At 38.4% G+C, this 20,387-nt stretch overlaps 1 protein-coding gene across 1 annotated transcript in view; it reads left to right on the top strand.

Annotated features, from left to right (window-relative positions):
* Positions 1–20,122, top strand: part of AMMECR1 (AMMECR nuclear protein 1) — a 184,422-nt gene extending 164,300 nt beyond the window's left edge. Inside the window, exons 3-6 of the mRNA XM_007952592.2 lie at positions 607–721; positions 15,955–16,045; positions 17,405–17,501; positions 20,008–20,122. Of these exons, the coding sequence (XP_007950783.1) occupies positions 607–721; positions 15,955–16,045; positions 17,405–17,501; positions 20,008–20,122 (418 nt within the window). The remainder of the gene's footprint in view (positions 1–606; positions 722–15,954; positions 16,046–17,404; positions 17,502–20,007) is intronic.
* Positions 20,123–20,387: the final 265 nt, after the last annotated feature.

The following is a 20,387-nucleotide window of genomic DNA, read 5'->3' as shown; positions in this document are numbered from 1 at the left end:
CTCTCTCCCTCCTCCCATATATATGGATATAGATATACATACACATTTTTTCCTCCACCAGCACTAGGCCCTGAAGTCTTCCTACAAGTTTCCACAAGTTTGGTTTTTATTTCCCTCAAAAGTAAAACAAGACATTCTCACATTCTACAAGTAACAGGGAAATGCACCAGGAAATGACTGTACAGGGAATGTAATTGATCATTCACTCTTTACATTTGAAATAGTCACAGGATTGGCTAGTAAGAACAGTTTAAAAAAAAAAAAAAAAAATCCAAACTCACTGCCGCCCAGTCGTTTCTGACTCATAGTAACCCCTCCTTGGGTTTCCAAGGTGGTATCACTATGGAAGTAGATTGCCCAATCTTCTTTCCGAGGAGTGGCTGGTGGTTTGAATCCACTGGGAGTGGCTGGTGGTTCATACCCAGTGGTCAGCAGTCAAATGCCTTAGGCACTACACCACCAGTTCTAAAATCTTCAGGGCCTTTGAATACATTTGAAAAAGATTGTACCTTTGATGTGTAATTTTTTTAAAATCTATCACCTGCATTTGAAATTAGGAAATGTCATATCTGATCATTGTTTTCATATTTGCTTTGTTTTCAACAGTGCCCTTAAAGATAGCCGTTTTCCCCCAATGACAAGGGATGAGCTACCACGGCTTTTCTGCTCAGTGTCTCTGCTCACTAATTTTGAAGATGTCTGTGATTATTTGGACTGGGAGGTAAGATTATCAAAAAGGTTTAAAATAAAGTGAAGGTAAATCCTGAGTAGCTATTAAAGATTAGGCCTAGAAAATAACTCTTTCAGCCCATTCTCTCTTGTAATGGAGGTCCAGAGCAACACGCACAAAAAAAGTTCACAGTTGATCAGTGAGATATGTATGATGGAGGTTTGTAGAATGGTATAATCCCCAAACTGCATTTGATCTTTATTTTTATCCTACTACTTCACCAGGGAACCTCATAAAAGCTGTTAATAAGTAGTTAGAAGGATTGATTGGAACTTATTTCTCCTTATTTCCATTCTTGTGCACTCTGGTATAACTGCCACTAAGTGATTAGATGGTCAGAGGATGCAGGAAACAAGGAGCAAAAGAGTTAGGCTACTACACCAGTTGGGGAAACCAGCTCACAGATAATAAGAGAATGTTGATTAACTACAGTTAAATAATGCTAATTCATTCTTTGCTACCTTAATTTATGCACTTAATCATGGCAAATAATATTAAGGTTATATCTAGGCTATGTCTGTATATTTCCATTTGGAGTAGATTGTATTTTTATTATTCTTTAGGATATGTGGTTGGCTTGTTAATGACATTCAGAGGTCCTAACCATGATCTACTTTGGTGGTTGGGAGGTGGTAACCGAGTGTATGTCTGTGAAGTCTTATCCACAAACACACCCCATACAGAATACCCACTGTATTCCAGGAACTAACTGTACTACATGTACAAAAGTGGTAAAATTTGGCCCCTGCCATAAAAAACACCTGACAGTAGTAGCAGAGAGAAATAAGTATACAGAAATAAGTGCTGTTATTAGAATGAAATGATGGGAATTCAGTGATATGCATAGCATTCTTTGTCATAAACATGCTCATAAATAGCATTACTATATCATTATGATATACCATGTCCTGTTTTTTTAGAAGGAGCATCTCCCATAGTAACTGAGATATTTTGCCTTGTGGATAGATCATTATCTTGACAGTTAATTGGACCTGAATTTTATTTTTGGCTTTGCCCTGATTCCTAGTGAGTCTTTGGACAATTCACTACACTGCAATTCAGTTTTTCCACATTCAGAATAACACATTTATGAGGTTCTTAATCTTCATTTGAAAAATCTCTATGCTATAAATAAAGTATTGTTGTTATGCCAGAACTATTTAGAAACTTTTCTGCAGAGAGTAGGATGAAAGAGTTCCTTCTGGGTTTTGTGGTAAGACTTTTTTGGAGCATTATCAGAATATGAAACCATTTTAAGATTTTTCATAAAGAAAAAATTTGTAATGCTGATTCTAACAAAGTTAGAATGTATAAAACCTTTTGTAGAACAGGCATTTCCTAATTTATATTTTTATGTAAGTTTATTTTTCCTGTTTTGAATTTTTCTTATTAAAGTCTATATATTACAGAAATGTTCCCCAGTGCTTTATTTTTAAAAGATCCTAAATCATATCCCCTACTTATTAATAAATATAACAATTTCGGATGATTCTCTTCCTGTTATAAGGCTGCTGCTGCTGCTTCCCTAGCCAGAATTATGTATTCTGTTTTCTGGATTGCAGTGCGTGTGTGTGCACGAGAGAGAGAGATGGACAGATGTGAATCATATGTGTGGGTGCATATGTTTTGGGGGAAGGAAAAATAGGTATCCAATAGTTGACGGTGAGCCCAGAGTACACCCTCATCCTCTTCAGCCCACTTCAAGCACTGTCTACACCTAAAGTTAACTTTAATATTATTATGCTTTCATGTTCATGTCTTTTCTGTTCGGATAGTGGGAGGTAAAACCCTTAGGAATTGTGTACTCTTTCAGGGTATATTTATGCTCTCTGGTCATCATCTGTGAGCATGAAATCTAGAAGATTCTATACCGCTTTGTGATATTGGGTATCGAGTACATTCCTTAGGGGTTAAATATTGGTGTCTGTTAAGTTTTGCTTTCCTGTTGAAGCAAAAAAATAAACATGCATGCACCTGTATTTTTACATTTTTAATATGTAAGCATTTGAAAATGAATTAAGTACTGCTAGAATGGCTATGGTGAGAGGAAAAGACTGTCTTTTTTAGTTAGTTCATCAGAGTGAAAAGTATTTGGCATAAGAAAAATTTATTCCCAAAGGGTGAAAATTACTTTTTTAAGTGCAAGAATGTGGTTTGGGCTTAAAAAAAAAATGAACCACAGTCAGTGACTGAAAATGGAATGGTGCTATTGTAGGAATGATATTCTAAGTGTTCTTCTTTATAACTCTGAAAAAAGCATTACTACTTTAAACACAAGAGTGCTAAAAAGTAGATTAAAAGACATTTAAAAAAATGATATGTTGATATAATTCCACTCCTTGTATATGCCCAAACAGGTGTTCAAACAAAAATTTGTACACAAATGTTCATAGCAGCACTATTCACAACAGCCCAAAGGTAGAAGCAACTCACATATCCATCAGCTGATGAATGGATAAATACAATGTGGTATAGCCCTACTGAAAACAGAAACCCAAACCTGTTACCGTCGAGTTGATCCCAACTCCTGGTGACCCCATGTGTTGCAGAGTAGAACTGCTCCATAGGATTTTCAAGGCTGTGGCCATTTGGAAGCAGATCACCAGGCCTTTCTTCTGAGGAACCAAGGTGGGTTTGAACCGCCAACCTTGTGGTTAGTAATCAAGTGCTTGCTTAAGTGTTTGCACCAACCACCAAGGGACTCTGTATATCCATAGAATGGAATATTAATCAGCCCTAAAAAGGAATGAAGTATTGATACACGCCACAACAGGATTGAGCCTTGAAAACATTAGGCTAAGTGAAAGAAACCAGACACAAAAGGTCATATATGTATGATTCCATTTATATGAAATATTCAGAATAGGCAAATCCTTTGAGAAGACAGATTAGTGATTGCTGGGGGGCGGAGAGAGGTAGGACGGAACAAAAAGTGATTACTTGATGGTACAGGGTTTCCATTTGGGATGATGAAAAAGTTCGAGAACTAGAGAGTGGTGACAGTTGCACAATATTGTGAATGTCCTTAATGCCACTGAATTATAGCCGTTAAAATGGTAAATTTTATGTGTATTTTACCACAATTAAAAATGCCAAAATATCTTATATAGATAAACTGACTCTCCATAAGAATCATTCAGATGTACTGAAGAAGAAAACTTTAAAAATTAAAAGACGTATAAAAATGAAATACAAAATATTCATAATGCCAGCATTCTGGAGTAGGCACTGTTAACATTGTGGTACATTTCTTTCATTCTCTTTCTGTGTCTTTGTATCAGTATATTTGCATATTCATTTATGTAACTGGTATCATACTGAAAATAAATGAACTGCATATAAGTGTGGTATCATAATGAACTGAAGAGAAGCCATTGTTTAAAAGAAAATTATGGGGAGATCTTCGTCTATGGTTTATCTTCACATATAAATATATTTATATTATATTGGGAATTTCCTTTATGAGAAATAAGTCTGTACTATGAAAATATACTCTTCACTATGAGACAGTTGACACTGTTTAATAGGTACAATTTTTCTTCCACAAATGAAATTTCCTATTCACAGTAAATATCTAATTTTAAATTGAAGTGCAAAATATGTGTGTCAGAGGGAAAGCAAGGATATCATTATAGAATGTTACAGAATTGCTGTAGAATGGAGAAGTTTAAAGTCAAAAACAAGTAATGAATATATTTTATACATAAGCAGAAACCTCTAACATATGGTTTTTCTGGTCCAACTATAGTTTGGGAGTTGACCCCCACTGTGAAGTGTGTTACTGCAGTAGAATTCCTAATTCAGAGCAGGAAGAGAGCAAAGTCTAAAAATCCCAAAGCTTAGTTAAGTCATTTCAGTAACAAGAGAGTTGTGGTTGTGAGGATAAGGAACGTGACCAGTGGTAATAGCCACCTAATTTTCAAATGATCTGGGAACAAGTGAACTGCCACAGGGCTACCTACCATCTTACTGTCTTCTTCCTCTAAGGTTTTTAACTCAGTCTATTGGAAAATTCTTTTGGTAACATGCCTCTCATTTTATAATGGATATGAGTAGGGAAGTAGGCTTTACTTCAAACTTTGTTTTAGAGGCTAGAATGCATCTATTTGTAAGGTAAGGAATGCTTGATAAATGTTTTCACAGGTGGATGTAATTAATCTTTAATTAAGGTAATTAATGTTGAATTGAAAGAAATGATCAGTAATGCTTCCATATGTTATATTTCCTCAAAATAGCAATTACCACATTTAATATTAGTGTCTATACGTAGCTACTCAATAAATCTGGGGAGATTTTATAATGGCTTATTGAAAACACCATCCCTTCCACAATGGCTGTAAAGACCAATTGAAACTGATCCCAGCCTCCAAGGATCACTGATCATTGCCCACGTCAAGATCTACTTATTGTCCCAGTAGGTATGAGAAGGATGATGAGTGATTAATTTTGGGGAAAAAAAATTATGAGCTGATAAATTGAAATATCTACCTGCAAGGCTAAAATGGTTGTTAAATGAGGAAAATTGCTCCCCTAGGGGGAAATCCAACATGATTCTTCCTTGTGTTTGAACACAGGAATTTATCACCTTTGTTCTGTGCTCTTCACTCGACAGCCTTATCTTAATTCTGAATGACAGGATGATTGACAGATACAGTACTTTAGAAAGAAAAGCTCGTGCAGCATACTGGAGCCCTGTAAAGCAATATATGGCCTAGAACTGATACCGTTAAACTAGTTGGGAGCCACATTTCCTTTTAAAGATCTAAACGGATATAAAACCAATTTCATTATAATAGTTGGAATTTGACTTGAGAGGTAATTCTAGGTCTGTCATCTTCTAGCTACTTGTTTTCAGGATGATATAAATGAATAAGCTTTTTGTTTGTAGAAGAGCTCGTATAGCAAGTATGCTACCAGTGATCTTTTGGGAGCAAATGTAGCAATCTGCTGACAGAAGTCAAAACATTATCTAAATTGTAGTCAGGCATCTTTTATTTCTGTGCTTTAGCAACAAAATCATTTGAAGGCATGAGGTTCTGTATTAAAATGCATACCCTTAGATCATATTTCAATAGATAAAGAGAATTTTCACAAACCATAAGGCAGATTTTATATCCAGCTGCCTGGATTACCAGTATCTCACCTGTCCATACATTTGTCACTTGGACAATACATTGTGGTCCTAAGACAGACTGTCTCTTCTTAGCACACATCATTTACATGTAGTCAGCCCATGCTGGCTGGGGCTGGCCAGCATGACTGTTCCGTGATGCCAAAAATCTGTCCCTGGACTGTGGAGCTAGACCCCAAGCTCCTAGCTCTGTACGTAAAGTACCAAGTATCTGTCATTGCAAGTAAGCCTCGTGGGACTTCTGGTACTCAGAGAGCTGCACTTCACTTTAAAAGCAACCTCTAAAGCACACCTCTTGAGTGATCACAGCTCCATTTCTGACGTGTTAGCCTGTAGTTAATAATAGAGCACTTTCGTAACAACCTTCATGAGAGTAAACGGATGAGATGAATAAATTGGCTACCGTCATTATCTACCATAGATTTTAAAAGTTAATGATCTCCTTTTCACCCTTTTCTTTCTTAAAGTTTTACAGTTTTCTGGCTCTTCTTAATGTACCACTGAAAAGTTCCCATTCATACACAGATGGCGTGTATGACTCACAGAGTCATCAAGTGAAATAAATGGCTTCTAGTTGTATATGTTGTCCCCCTCCCTTGTTTACTTTTTCCCAACTGTGATATAAAGTAGTTTGGGCATGTTATCAGGATGGATCAGCCCCTGGAGAAGAACATCATGTTTGGTAGAGTATAGGATCCATGAAAAAGAGGAAGACCCTCAGCGAGATGGATAGACAGTGGCTGCAACAACGGCCTCAAACAGAGCAGCAATTGTGAGGGCGGCGAAGGACCAGGCAGTGTTTCATTCTGTTGGACATGGAGTTGCTACGGGTCAGAACTGATTCGCCCGCACCTAACAAGCACAGCAACAATGATATAAAAGTATGTTCTGGCTTTCTCCCAAGTGAAGACTGTCACCTTAAAAAATACACACACACACACACACACATAGACTTAATATATTTAGCAAAAATGCTTCTCTCAATATTTTTCCAGGCACTTTAAGATTTTTGTATAAGATGTCGCTATCATTACGATAATTTAGTCTTTGTCCTGATTCTCTACTATAAATGTTTCTCCTGTGTTATGGAGCATTGGGAAGAGAATATTTCATGCCTCCTGGCCATCTAGAAAGAATCTGCTGTGAATCAACAGGTCAATGTGTAAGAAGCCTAGTGGGGAAGCAAGCCATAGAAAGTAAAGTAACTTCTTGGAAGTTGATTTAATGCATAAAAATATCCACTGGCTGTTGACTCCCTTAGTGAAATGGGCTGTTTAGTCCGTTCTTGGACCTCCTCAAGTTAGCTTCTACTTCCCTCCCATTGTGCTATTTGGTGTGGGGTGTTTTCCCTGCTTCCTTCCCCATAATCCTAAAACCCTTTTCCTCCTCCTTCTCTAGGAGTTCCATTATAGTCCATTCTCTCATGTACAGTTGGCATGGATATGTGTATCACCAGCACTTAAAAACAATTTTGAGAATTGAGACTCAGGTTCTATTCCTGATGGCACTAGCCAGCTCTGGGACTTTCTAGACCTCAGTTCTTCACCAAGAAGCTAAAAAGGTTGAACTAGATGACATCTAAGGTCCCTTCCAATGAAGAAGAATGTGGCATCAAGATCAGAGGAAGACTCATTAACAGCCTGTGATATGCAGATACCACAACCTAGCTTACTGAAAGGGAAGAAGACTTGAATGAAGCATTTAGTGATGAACATCAAAGACTACAGCCTTCAGTATGAATTACACCTCAACATAAAGAAAACAAAAATCCTCACAACTAGATCAATAAGCAACATAATGATAAACGGAGAAGACTGAAGTTGTCAAGTTCATTTTACCTGGATCCACAATCAACTTCCAAATCAAACTACATTTTTCCCTGGGCCAATCCACTACAAAGACTCTTTAAAGTGTTAAATGACAAAGATATCACTCTGAAGACCAAGGTGCACCTGACCCAAGTATTTTCAATAGTCTCACATGCCTGTGAAAGCTGGACAGTGAATAATGAAGACCGAAGAAGAGTCAAGGCATTTGAATTGTAGTGCTGGCAAAGAATAATGAAATACATGGACTGCCAGAGGAATGAACAAATCTGTCCTGGACGAAGTACAGCCAGAATGCTCCTTGGAAGCAAGAATGGCCAGACTTCATCTCTGGTACTTTGGTTATGTTGTCAGAAGGGACCGGTCCCTGGAGAAGAATATGATGCTTGGCAAAGTAGAGGGTCAGTGAAAAAGGGGACGACACTCAACGAGATGGATTGACACACGGCTGCCACTATGTGCTCAGGCACAGCAAGAACTGTGAGGACGACGCAGGACCAGGCAGTGATTGTCCTCATATTCACAGGGTTGCTGTGAATCGGAACTGACTCGATGGTACCTAACAACAGCAAGGAGGAGGTCCCTTCTGACTCTGACACTGGGATTCCTTTTTTAAATGCTTCTGTTTTATTTTACTGCTAGAGAATGAATCACCACTGGCCATTCAGAAGTCATAGGGAAGAGTTCTCTAACTTGTAAAATGCCCACTGCCAGCCTAAATGTAGTCACTCCATTGAAAATTAGTCCAATTTGAAAAATAGTGCATTCTAGATTTCTTTTTCACTAAAGAATTCTCTTTAGGAAGGAAAATATTCTAGAATCATCAATGCCTCTATTTGTTTACTACATCCCGTTTTAAGTGAACATTATATATGTAAATTCAAATTAATCAAATAGATTAGGAGTTAAGGTCTTACTTTACAAATAGATATTTTGCTTTGCAGGAAGATTCACTGTAGGATTTCTTTATTGTCTTCCTCTTGAATTCAAGATGAATTCATTTACATAAATTCAACCCACATGTAACTTTTTAGGAACAAATCTCTTTTGTAGATAGAGGAAAACTGTGGTGAGTCAACTACTCAACGTACAGTTCTAACAAATAGGATTTTTCTTAGTTTTTTATCAGGCAAACATTATTTCATACTGGGCATGTTTACCACAAGGTGAATGTCATCCCTCTAGTCTTAGAAAGTAAACTCAAGCACATCTCTGGATTTTAAGAAATTGTATAACTTTAGTCTCCTAGTCTATAAATTTACTCCCTTCCTCATTCCTTTTTTTTTTTTTTTTTTGGAATGCTCATTGTAATTTATCATTACAGGAAAAAAGTTTTTCCTTATTTGCACTTGGAGCTGTCAATTGTCCTCTGAAAAATCTTACAGCAAGGAAAATTTCTTTTATTGCAAATGATATGTAAACATGTTTGCCTTCATAGCTTTTCAAAGCACTACTTCATTCTCCATGCTTTATTTGAAAAATCTCACTAATTCTCTAAAAGTTCATAGGGATGGTTATTAGATAGTTCAGGTATTTCAGAGCTGTACGTCAGCTATTAGTTAAAATGAATGTTATCAGATTGTTGTTCCAGGGCCTTTGTGGAATAAATTGGCAGGCTTATGTTCCTGATAGACAAGATGACTAAGTTCCTACATGAATCAAAATTGGCACTAATTGGTCCTTTGGTAAGCTCTGCAAAAGCCAAAAATTGGTCCATGGAGATGGAACTAATTTCTAAGCTAAAGGTGACTAATTTGCAGGGATTTTAGAGAAGAGCAACACACATATATTTTGGTCAAGGGGATCTTTGCAGTTGTTTTCACAAAATAACAAGAGAAAAGATAACCTCAGCTAAGGTAGATGATGAATATGTTAAAAGCTTACTTGTGTCCAAGGGACGGTTTTGCAATCCATTATCCTTTTGGATTTATATTTCCAGTGTTTCTTCTGCTTTTAAAAGCGTCTTACTTAAGGGGCTATTTGAAAGCAAGGACAGCAACAGGAAGTGGATAATGGATAAAAACAACCTAAAATATAGTTGGTGGTGGATCTCGGTTCAGAAGAAAATGATTTTTTAACTCACTACAGCAAGAATTGGGAGCTCTGGTGGCGTAGTGCCTAAGGCACTTGACTGCTAACCAGAAGGCTGGCGGTTCAAACCCACCAGCCACTCCTCAGAAGGAAGGTTGGACAATCTACTTTCGTAGTGATACCGCCTTGGAAGCCCAAGGAGGGGTTGCTATGAGTTGGATCTGACTCGAGGGCACATAACAACAACAACAACACAGCAAGGGTTATCTCTAGGTGGTACTAGATTACTACTGGTCACCTTTATTTTTTTCCTTTATACTTTTTTTTAAAGATTTCTCTCTTTCTTGTGATATATATTCTATTTTTATAAACCAAAAATAGGCCAGGTTTATAATTTTTCATGTTTACAGAGGTAAAAATTATTGAGTTAAGAAAAAAACTGTATCGGAGCAACACTCTTTGTAAACTGTATTACTGGGCCAAATTCTGAAGAGATCATGTTAATATCACGGGCACCTTTAAAACATCAGACTTGCTTCTCAGATTGGAGGGTGGTTTGAAGTGACACAAAGTCACAACTTTGAGGATTTGCTGGGCAGATCTGGATAATATTTCATCTTAATTTTTTGGTAGTATCAGGCTTGGGGGAAGTGATTCATTAGGATCTGTACAAACTGTTATCGATTTCAGGCTTTATGACTGAAACCTTAATTTTTCTTGCCCAAAGAATAATTATTCAAGAAGATAAATTTGAAATAGATCCAAGTTTGAAGTATTTTCCTCTTTCATGTTGAATTTGCTTTCAGTGGGAAATGGAAGAGCTGCTGTTTGCCGAAGGCTCAACTGGGGGCTGAGGGGAGGCAGAATGTGTTCTGGGGCTGTGAGTGAAAGAGTGGAATGTGCTGCATTGTGGTGTTTGTGCTTCTAGGGGAAAAAAAAACCCATATATATCACACATGGCTTTTTCCTCCTAATAATATAAGAAATGCCTGACTCTGGATCAGACCCCCAGGCTGTCTAATGCAGTTTGCTTCTGTCCATGGTCCCAGGGGCTGTTCTGTGAAAGAGCACGCATGTACTCCATGATGTCAGCCTGCAAAGGTTGGGGTGGGGGGCTGCCAAACATCCCGAGCTCCTCTCATTAGGAACAGGGTCCTTTCATTCAATTCAGTGAAGTGGCATATTGAGTCTGGCAGGTCAGTCTTATATGAATGGCCGGTAACTGGTTGCTTTGTTAAATGCAAAGACTATTTTACTAAATGAGTTCATCTATAGAGACATAGCAGACAGCTTTTCAATTCTTTGATCTCTTGATATATATATATTTTTTATTTCATTCAAGGTGAAAATCGGTATGTAAGCTATGGCCATATTATTGCAGGGAAGCCAAGCAGTTGGTTCTGAAAATGGGAAGAGTGGGACTAAATGTAGCATTTGCTATGACAGGATGTCACCTGAGGAAGTAGACTGGTCCTATGGGCCAGGATGTGACCAGGGCCAGATTTAGCTCTGAGGGTCAGGACTTTTGGAGGTAAGTGTAGATCCTAATGGTCAAAGGCTTGCATGGGACCTACTCAACTTAAGACAGAAAACATTTTATACTCATTGATGCTTTTGGCCAGATGACGGTTTTTCATGTTTCACTCTTTTGTAGTGCTGCTAGTGGGGTACAGGACTAACACTGGACTTACAGACAAACTAGGGTATATAAAGCTTTGCCTATGCAATTATGTGAAGCATAATATGGGCCATGTATTCTAAGAGGGTGGGAGAGGGCACTGTTTTTTTTTTTTTTTTTTTTTTAAATGCTCCTCTGTTGAGGGTCACTGCATTAGAGGGTAATAGTTTTAAATGAAGCTACATTTCTAACAAGGGACTAGATAATAAGGATAAATGAAATCTGCAGACAGTCTAGAAGCTTCATTTTAGCCATTATTTCTAATCTCTTCTCCTACCAAACCTTTTACTATGTAGCAAAATTGATTAATTTGTGTGTATCTCCTCTCTCTGTGCCCACATGCTCTCTGATAGAGGAGTGAACAAATAGAGAAATGGACCAGAGAAGAAAGAGGATGGGGCTGATGCCAGGTGGAGTTGGGTATGCATAAATAATCCCCAAACTGGATAATCAACCCCAGAATAATCAAGATATATTTTTAGGGTCTTAATATTAATCTCGATATTTAATAATTCTGTGCAATGTTAAAAACAAATGATTGTATAATAGCATTAATAAAAGTCATTTGATATGGAATGAGTCAGAATAAATATGGCTTTCTTTTTAGCATGAACTAGGAATCTACTGAATTGGTCACAGTATCCTCTCAGCACACACAGATACAGCTCTGTTTAATTCCATATCCTCTTATCTATAAGTCCTACATTTAATTTACTACCGTTCAAGTTGATTTATAGCTTTGCTTAGCAAAAGTACAGTCTTGATTAAAAGGATATTATCACAGCTGATGGAAGTTGAAAGCATTTTTTTTTTCAGACCATCTAATAATCTGAAAATGACCTGGAGACTTCCATGAAGCCAGATTTGCAAGTTTCCAGTTTTTGCTCACCTGTCTGTATTTTGGGCAGTGGTAGCTTAGTTAGGGGTATATTTGGTGACATAGTTTGCTCATATCCTATCTCTTTATCCATCTTTAGAAACAAAGTTCCTGAGAATAGAGTTTTAAAGTAAGTTTGCTTCAGGGAATCTCAGTTTCCTGGTTAGCTGGTCTCTTTATCTATCTGACAACTGCAGCTACAGCCTTTGTTTCTTGGGATGCTGCTAGGCCAAAGGATTTTCCAATCTATGAAATAGAGGATTTAAGTACAATGTATGAGGGTTACACTGTGGAGTTGCAGTTCTGACAGATGCCTCCCTGAAACAGTATGAATAAAGTTATTTTCGTGGAGATGGCTTAATTTGCAAAGCCAACGATTTACACAGGTGGGGGGCCAGAATCAGTCATTCTCAACATCAGGCCATTTTCCACTCTGCTGTTTTGATTGTGCAGTTTGACTATGCGATGGTGTCTGTGGTCCTGAGAGTAGGAAAACATGCTTTGAGTCTATTAACAACATTATTATCATTCTCCCAATTGTACTAGTGGAAAAATGAGTCACTCTGATTTTGACTTTATATCTTTGTGAAGTCTATCTTTGACCTATCAAAGAAGTTAATTCTTATAAAGGATTCACTTTACAAATCACCATACATACAGTTCAATCCATAGGGGCTGTTAATTGCTCAGAATCATAGGAAGCCAGAAAACAAAGCTGAAAATGTGGCAATGATTAAAAAAAAGAGAGAATTTTAATGATATGTTTCCATGTCAAATTTGATAGTGGGGCCTCCTCAAAATATAAAAGTAAATAAAGCACTAATATTGGTGAATATTTTTTATTCTGGTCAATATGTCCTTCATTTTTTATTTTAACCTCCTTTATTATACACCTGTTCCTCACTTATTGACTATCTCATTATCTGACATTTCACATTTACAACAATAGTGAAATATATAACCATCTATTTTGCACATTAACAGTGTATGATTGTCAGTAATGAATGTCAGGTTTTGAGGTAACAGTAATGCTGGCTGTGATCATTAAGGTCATGTGTCAGCTTGGCTGAGCCATGATTCTCAGTGGTTTGGCAGTTATGTAATGATATGATTTGGCAGTTATATAATGATATAGTCATCCTCCATTTTGTGATCTGATATGTTATCCTCCATTCTCACATAATGCTGATTTTCACATCATGACCTGGTCTTGGGAACCTAACCATGTCGATAAGTGAGGAGTGGGTGTAATGTAACAGTTTCATTGAGTTATCATTCACATACCATACAATTGGTCTTAACTGCTCTTTTAATTGTTAGATTATGAGGCTTTAAAACCTCTGAAATTTTTGCTGAAGAACACATCATGTACTTGCTCATGAAGAAAGGACTTAAGTATTTAAATCACGCCCCCCCCCACTATTTATGTAAACAATTCTTTTTCAATACATAGTCATAGTTTGTCAGAGTTAGAATGGCTATTAGAGATTATCTAGTTCACCTAGAATCAAAATCACCTAGGAAGTTACTCTGTTTCCAAACTATACTTGCTTAAATGTGAAACCGCCTGAAAGTCTAATAAAATTTCTGCAACACCCCCCCGACACACACATATTCCATACCAGTTGAACACCACTGATTTACTTTAACACTCATCTCACAGATAGGGAAACATTCTTCCTTTCAGAAGTTTGATTTAGACACTTTCATAAGCATCAAATATTCTTTTCAATTTTAACATGACAGATTTTTGATGAATAGAGTTGAAGATTCAAAATTCACGTCAATGAATGATGGAAGCATAAATTATTTATGCTGTATATTTTTAAAAACAAATTATAAAGAATCCAGTGTTGTCGAAGGAAAGAAAATGTCAAAATCACTGATCAGAAACTCAGTATACAGAACCCATTGCAAATTTGTCATTGTCTCAGTACTGTGTCAGGCACTGGGGAGATTAGTAGATGTCCTTTATCCTGGAAATACCTGATAGGTAAGCACTCAGATTTCTTCTCAGCTGTCCATAGTCCTTCCCCACAAGGGAATGGGAAGCCTTACTGTGTTAGTTTTAAAACAGTTGCCCCAGTTGCATTTTCAGCAGGAGATTCATAATTATACTGATATTAAATAGATAGAAGAAATAGCCACAGAGATATGCTTTAATAAAAGACCATAACCTGCTCAGAAGATCTGACAGGCTGTAATGGATGGATGGATGAAGACCTGGAGGAAAGAACAAAATGGATTTCCAGATAATTTTTTTCCCTTGAAAAATTGGAAAATTTCAGGATAAGAGCAGAAGCTAATGAGGTTTTCATTGACTGCTCCTTCCCCTTTTCTTGACCCAGACCTACCTTTCCATCCCTACTGATGGAAAGAAAGCATATCTTTAACTCCACTCACCTGCTTGGAAAAGAAGCCCCATTCCAGGAAACCACTGATTGACAGCAACCCTGGTTTGGGAGAACAGAATGGGATTGTTTATGCTTTTGAAATTTCATTTCTAATATCAGTGTTTACAAAGAAATTGAGACCTTTTTTGATGATCTTTAGGTTTATATGCTATTCTGTGTGAAATATGAGTGGAAAAGACCAATTCTTTCAGATTATATGCTAATTAAGGAAAAAGTGTACTATTTTTTTAAAAAATACCAGGAAATTGCCCACACTTACTTAGAAAACTAACTTTTCTTGAGAGCATCACCAAAGGTTTGTCTGTCTCACACTGAAAAAGTATAGCAGTCTCTGGGCTAGTATCTAGAGAAACTGCAAAGCTGCCCTGCCCCAAAGTGATTTGAAATCTTTATTGCTCTTAAATGTAGCAGCACTGAGTGGGGGCACTGATGTAGATGGGCAGTAAGGGGTTGCCACTGGCCCACCTTAAGCCATATGCATTTTTTAGAAATACTATCTGTAATGGATGATGCTATAGGGTCTGCTTGTTTTTATTCTTATTTTTTCAGTCTTATCTGGCCATGCTTGCTTAATTGCATATAAGTCAAGGTTTAAAGGGACTATACAGCTTAGAAGGTGCCATGGCGGCACAGTGGTTAAGCACTCAGCTGCTAACGAAAAGGTTGGTGGTTCATACCCACCAGCTGCTCTGCGGGAGAGAGACATGGCAGTCCGCTTATGTAAATACCTCAGCCTTGAAAGCCCTGGGAGGCAGTTCTACTCTGTCTTATAGGGTCACTATGTGTCGGAATAGATTCGATGGCAACAGTGTTTTTTTAGACAGTTTGGGAGGAGTCATCCCAGAGGTTTTGGAACTTAATCTGAAGTGGTGATTGCACCTGCAAAATACGATGGTTGTTTGCTGTCTTTTTGAATCAGTTCCCCTTGTCTAGTTCCTGATTACCATGAACCCACAGTGTGGGAATAGGGGCAGGATTCTTGCCATCAACCAGCTTATTCCACACACAGCCCCAGATTGGTTGTCCCAGTTTCGAACAGAATCGCACAGCCCAGCACATGTTGGGCTCCCGCAAATACACATTTTCAGTCTCCATGGTCATGAGAATGGCCTTCATAACCCACAGAGCTTTGGAAAAAGAATACTGATATGGCCTTCCAAACACAAGGGAGAAGGAAGAACTGCATTCTCTTGAAAGTTAAATTATAACCTTTTCTTTCTGTTTCTATGAAGAAGACTGTACTAATAAAACTGCCAATTTCTTTCAGGTGGGTGTACATGGCATTAGAATAGAATTCATCAATGAAAAAGGATCAAAACGCACCGCCACCTACCTACCGGAGGTTGCAAAGGAGCAAGGTCATTGTTGTACTTTATTTCATACGCGCTGGTGAAGAATTTAAGCAAATATACAAATTAAAACGTGATATCTGACCTTGCAGTTATGTCTGATAATTGATCAATGTCAAATCATAAGCAATAACTCTTCCACAACGCCACTGCAATGTCTGTGTCAAATCGGTGAATTACACCGTAGTTGAATCTCTGACAGTATAAACACACAAAAATATACTTTGAGAAAAGTAAAGATTTGTAAAATTAGTAACAATGTGCTACTAGTAATTTGAGGTGCCATTTTCCCATATTGCACTGTGCATAGTCTTGTCACGTAAGTAAGCCATTTGTTTCATTGTCATTGTCGGTATCAAAATGTTTCCTTCTTAGGTGGTTGTCATTACTCATTCTACTACTGTAATATCATGACTGCAGGTTTCCCATTTAGATTAGGGCCATTGAGAATACACAGAGTGCTAGTGTTTTATATGCTTGATCTGCAGTTCCTAAGCAACAAAAGTTTTCCTATTTCACACAGGTATCACAAGCCTCTATGAACCAACACTGCATTACAAAATACCATTTTACTCTGTAGTTTTTTGTCCTGTCTAGGCATTTCTAAATTCTAGTTGCATATTAGCTGAAAAAAATATTTCTTCTTCACCTTATGGAATTTTTCTTCTCATCAGAAAGTATTTGTATTTTGCTTTCCCATGTTTGCTTCTTACCAGTCTGAGCTACATAACAACAAAAGTTAACCTCATTAAACCCCAAAACAAGAGAGTTAGCCTTGAAGGCAGCTATCTGAAGGTTTATTTGGATTGCTCAGTTCTTCAGTATCATTGACTTCATAAAGCATACATAAGAGATAGAGCACCTTAGATATTAGCATACCATCTTACATTAGAACCATAAAAATGCCCTTAAATATGGCACAAAATGTGCTTGACTGACTGCTGAAGATACCATTAGGAATAGCAATTACCATGAGTTAATATGGGAGTCCTGAATACTACCAAGTTGGCACAACGACATTTAGACTCTCCTCCTTTTAAAAGATGTCACTGTTAGAGATTGGTGTTTGGTTTGCTACAGAAACATGACTGAGCAGTTTCTGCCAGCCTCTTAGACTCTGTGCCTTCAAATGTGGTTGAGATAATGAAACCAATGTCATTAAACATCTTAGATAGCTAGGTGTGTGGGGTGAACTTGCTTCTGTACAGGATGAAATCTTAGCTCTTCTATGTGATTGTTTTTAGGACCAAAGGAGCTGGTGGCATTTGGTGACAGTGATAGCTGACCTCTACAAAGTCACTTTGTATTTAACCAAAGGTGCTTGTTACATGTGCTTGACTGATGTTTTATCTGGTCAACTCTCCACAGGATGGGACCATATTCAGACCATAGACTCCTTACTGAGGAAAGGAGGATACAAAGCTCCGATTACTAATGAATTCAGGAAAACCATAAAATTGACCAGGTACAGAAGGCATTTTCTAGTGCAAGGCTAACCAGGACATATATGCCTTACAACCCTTTGATTATCTTTGGTCTCTCTAACTATACTTGCTTCTTTTTTCTGCAACAGAGTGGAAATGAATGGCAGGGCCATACTGAGGGTGGATACAATGGAACTTTGCTTGTCAGTAAAGTCTGTATGATGTATGAGCCCATCCTTCCCATCTTTGTTGTTGTTGTTGCTGTTGTTATGTGCCACCGAGTCAGCCCTGACTCACAGCAACCCCTCCTTGGGTTTCCAAGGCAGTATGACTACGGAAGTAGATTGCCCAACCTTCCTTCCAAAGAGTGGCTGGTTGGTTTGAACCTCCAGCCTTCTGGTTAGCAGTCACTATGCTACCAGAGCTCTCGGTGCAATTAGCCGGGCTATGTAACAACAACAACAAGCTTCCATGTATTTCAATTCCATAAAACCACACTGAATTCCCATAGTCTAAAATTGGACTATTCTGAGCTCTGAGATACAAATTTGAAAATGCCTCCATATCTGCTATCACTAAGCTCACAGGCTAGGGGGCTAGGAGGGTATGTAAAAATGAATTATTAATACAACATAGAATGTGATAGCTAATGTGAGATCATAACGTAGGGAAAGAGAAATTCCAGAAGGTAATGAAAGATAAAAGAAGGTTTCAAAGAAGAGACAGATTTTGGGCTGGGCTTGGAAAATGGATACAATATTTGCCAGGTGGAGAGCAGAGGAAGAAAGGAATTCTTCCCTTAAAGAAGACCTTGTGCGTCAAGGCAAAGTATAGAGCAAGTTCTGAAGAATGTTAGTCTGGTTTGTCTGGCCTTTCAGTGTACATATATGACACAGCCATGACAAGGAAATATGGCCCAGAAAGTAGACTGGAGTTTCAGACTGAAAAGTTTGGACCTGATTCGACAGACAGTTAAGTAGCCCTTCAAAGGTTTTAAACAGGGGAGTCAAGGTGGATTTGGAGAGGTATAGGGCTGGTATTGGAAATGGGAAAATTAGTTAGGAGACATTGCTATTATGTAAGAATTGGTGGCAGCAGCTCAAAAAATATAAAATGGGAGCTGTGCTTGTAGGATGGGAAGAAAGGAAGGAACTGTTGTGCAAATACTGTGGAAGAAAGGAAAAGACTTAGTCATCATTTAGAAGTAGGGAAGAGGAACAAGTCAAAGATGCATGACTTTGGGGCTTTAATCTTGATAAAAGGGCCTGTGGAGATGCCATTAACCAAGGTAGGGGCCCCAGGAGGAGAGTCATGTTCGTGCATTTAAGTGCTTCCTGGGATAGCTACATAAAAAATAATAAAATAAAACACCTCAGTGCCATCAAGTCAATTCCAATTCATAACAACCTCCATTGGGTTTCTGAGGCAATAAATCTTCACAGAAGTAGATTGCCCAGTTTTCCTTTCACAGAGTGGCTGGTGGGTTTGAACCACCAACCTTCTGGTTAGCAGTCTGATGCCTAAGGCACTGTGCTATCAGAGCTCCTTGGATGCCTACATATAAATGTCTAATAGGTCACTGAAAATGTACATGGGTAGAGCTCCTGGCTGGAGATGGCGAGTTGGGAGTCATCTAAGAGGTCATAGCTGAAGCTATGAAGGAAGGTTCACTGTGGGGAAAAGAGTAGAGATGCAAAAGAGCTGATGGAAATGTAGAAAAATCCTACAATGCAGGGACAAGATGGGCAGTTAGGTAAAGAGCAGTGTGAGAAGCAGGGAAAGAGCGGAGGAGTGTGGTGGTGTAGAGCCCCAGGGACAAGAGAGCATCAGAAAGGGAGTGAGCAGGGTGGTAATGGAGAGGTCAGGCCCAATCAGGAGTGGCCCGAGAGAGCAGTTTCTGTGCTGGAGTGGCAGCAGGAGCCAAGTAGCCCCGGGCTGAGAGTGTGAGATGAGGGCTTGAAGGAAATATATATATATACACACTCCACTCCTTTGAGAAATGTGATTCTGAAAAGGCAGCTAGAGATGGGCAAGAGAGAGGGTTCAACGGTACCAGGATTAAGAAAAGTTTTGGGCTATTTTTTACTTAATGGGGAGACCTAAGTCGATGTGTGCACAGAGAGAAGGAAACTGCTAAGGAGGGAGAGGTGCAAGATCCCTGAAGAAAAAGTACTCGAGGGAATGACGCTGAGTACATGATGGTAATAGATTGCCTTTGCCCTGCTCTTTCCTGTCAGCAAACTGGGGGTAAAGAAGAAATCAGATTTCTAGAAGAAAAAAAAAAAATTCTGGAATTTCTAGAACAAATTAAACAAGGAGTAAGTAGTAGCCTAGAAAGAGCACTGGACTGAGAGCTTGGATTCCAGGGTTCTGATCCTAGGTTTGCCACTTATTAGCTGTGTGACACAGGGCAAGTTGCTGCTTCTCTCTGGGCTTCTGTTTCCCAATCTCTAAAGTGAGCTCTCGGGTCTCTCCTAACTCTGATGCTGGCGTGTCAAGAGCGTATTTCCTGATGTTAACTTTGTCTTTTACATAACTTTCTTGCAGGTACCGTAGTGAAAAGATGACCCTGAGCTATGCGGAATATCTTGCTCATCGCCAGCATCATCATTTCCAAAATGGCATCGGGCATCCCCTTCCACCGTACAACCATTATTCCTGACACTGAGCCGCGCAACCAGTCACTGGGCCTCTCTGCAGACCTCTTCCCAGGAGACCCTGCCCCTTCTTGGTCTAGCTATCTCTTTTACTGTACCATTTTATGATGATAGTTTCCGTTGCCATGATGAAGCTTTGACATAGTCCAGATCATCATGGCAACGGGTAGGAAAATGACATTTGTTAAGAAGATTCTGTCTTATTATTTTGATTATTGATTTTTTTTTTCTTTTTTTTTTTTTTGCAGCATATGTGACTTTTGGGAGTTT

This window comes from Orycteropus afer, unplaced genomic scaffold (genome assembly GCF_000298275.1).
Source record: "Orycteropus afer afer isolate SDZICR_OR568_19922 unplaced genomic scaffold, OryAfe1.0 scaffold00352, whole genome shotgun sequence".
NCBI classification, from domain to species: Eukaryota; Metazoa; Chordata; class Mammalia; order Tubulidentata; family Orycteropodidae; genus Orycteropus; species Orycteropus afer.
Note: the sequence above shows the minus strand (reverse complement) of the source record. Positions and strands in the feature narration are given on the sequence as shown.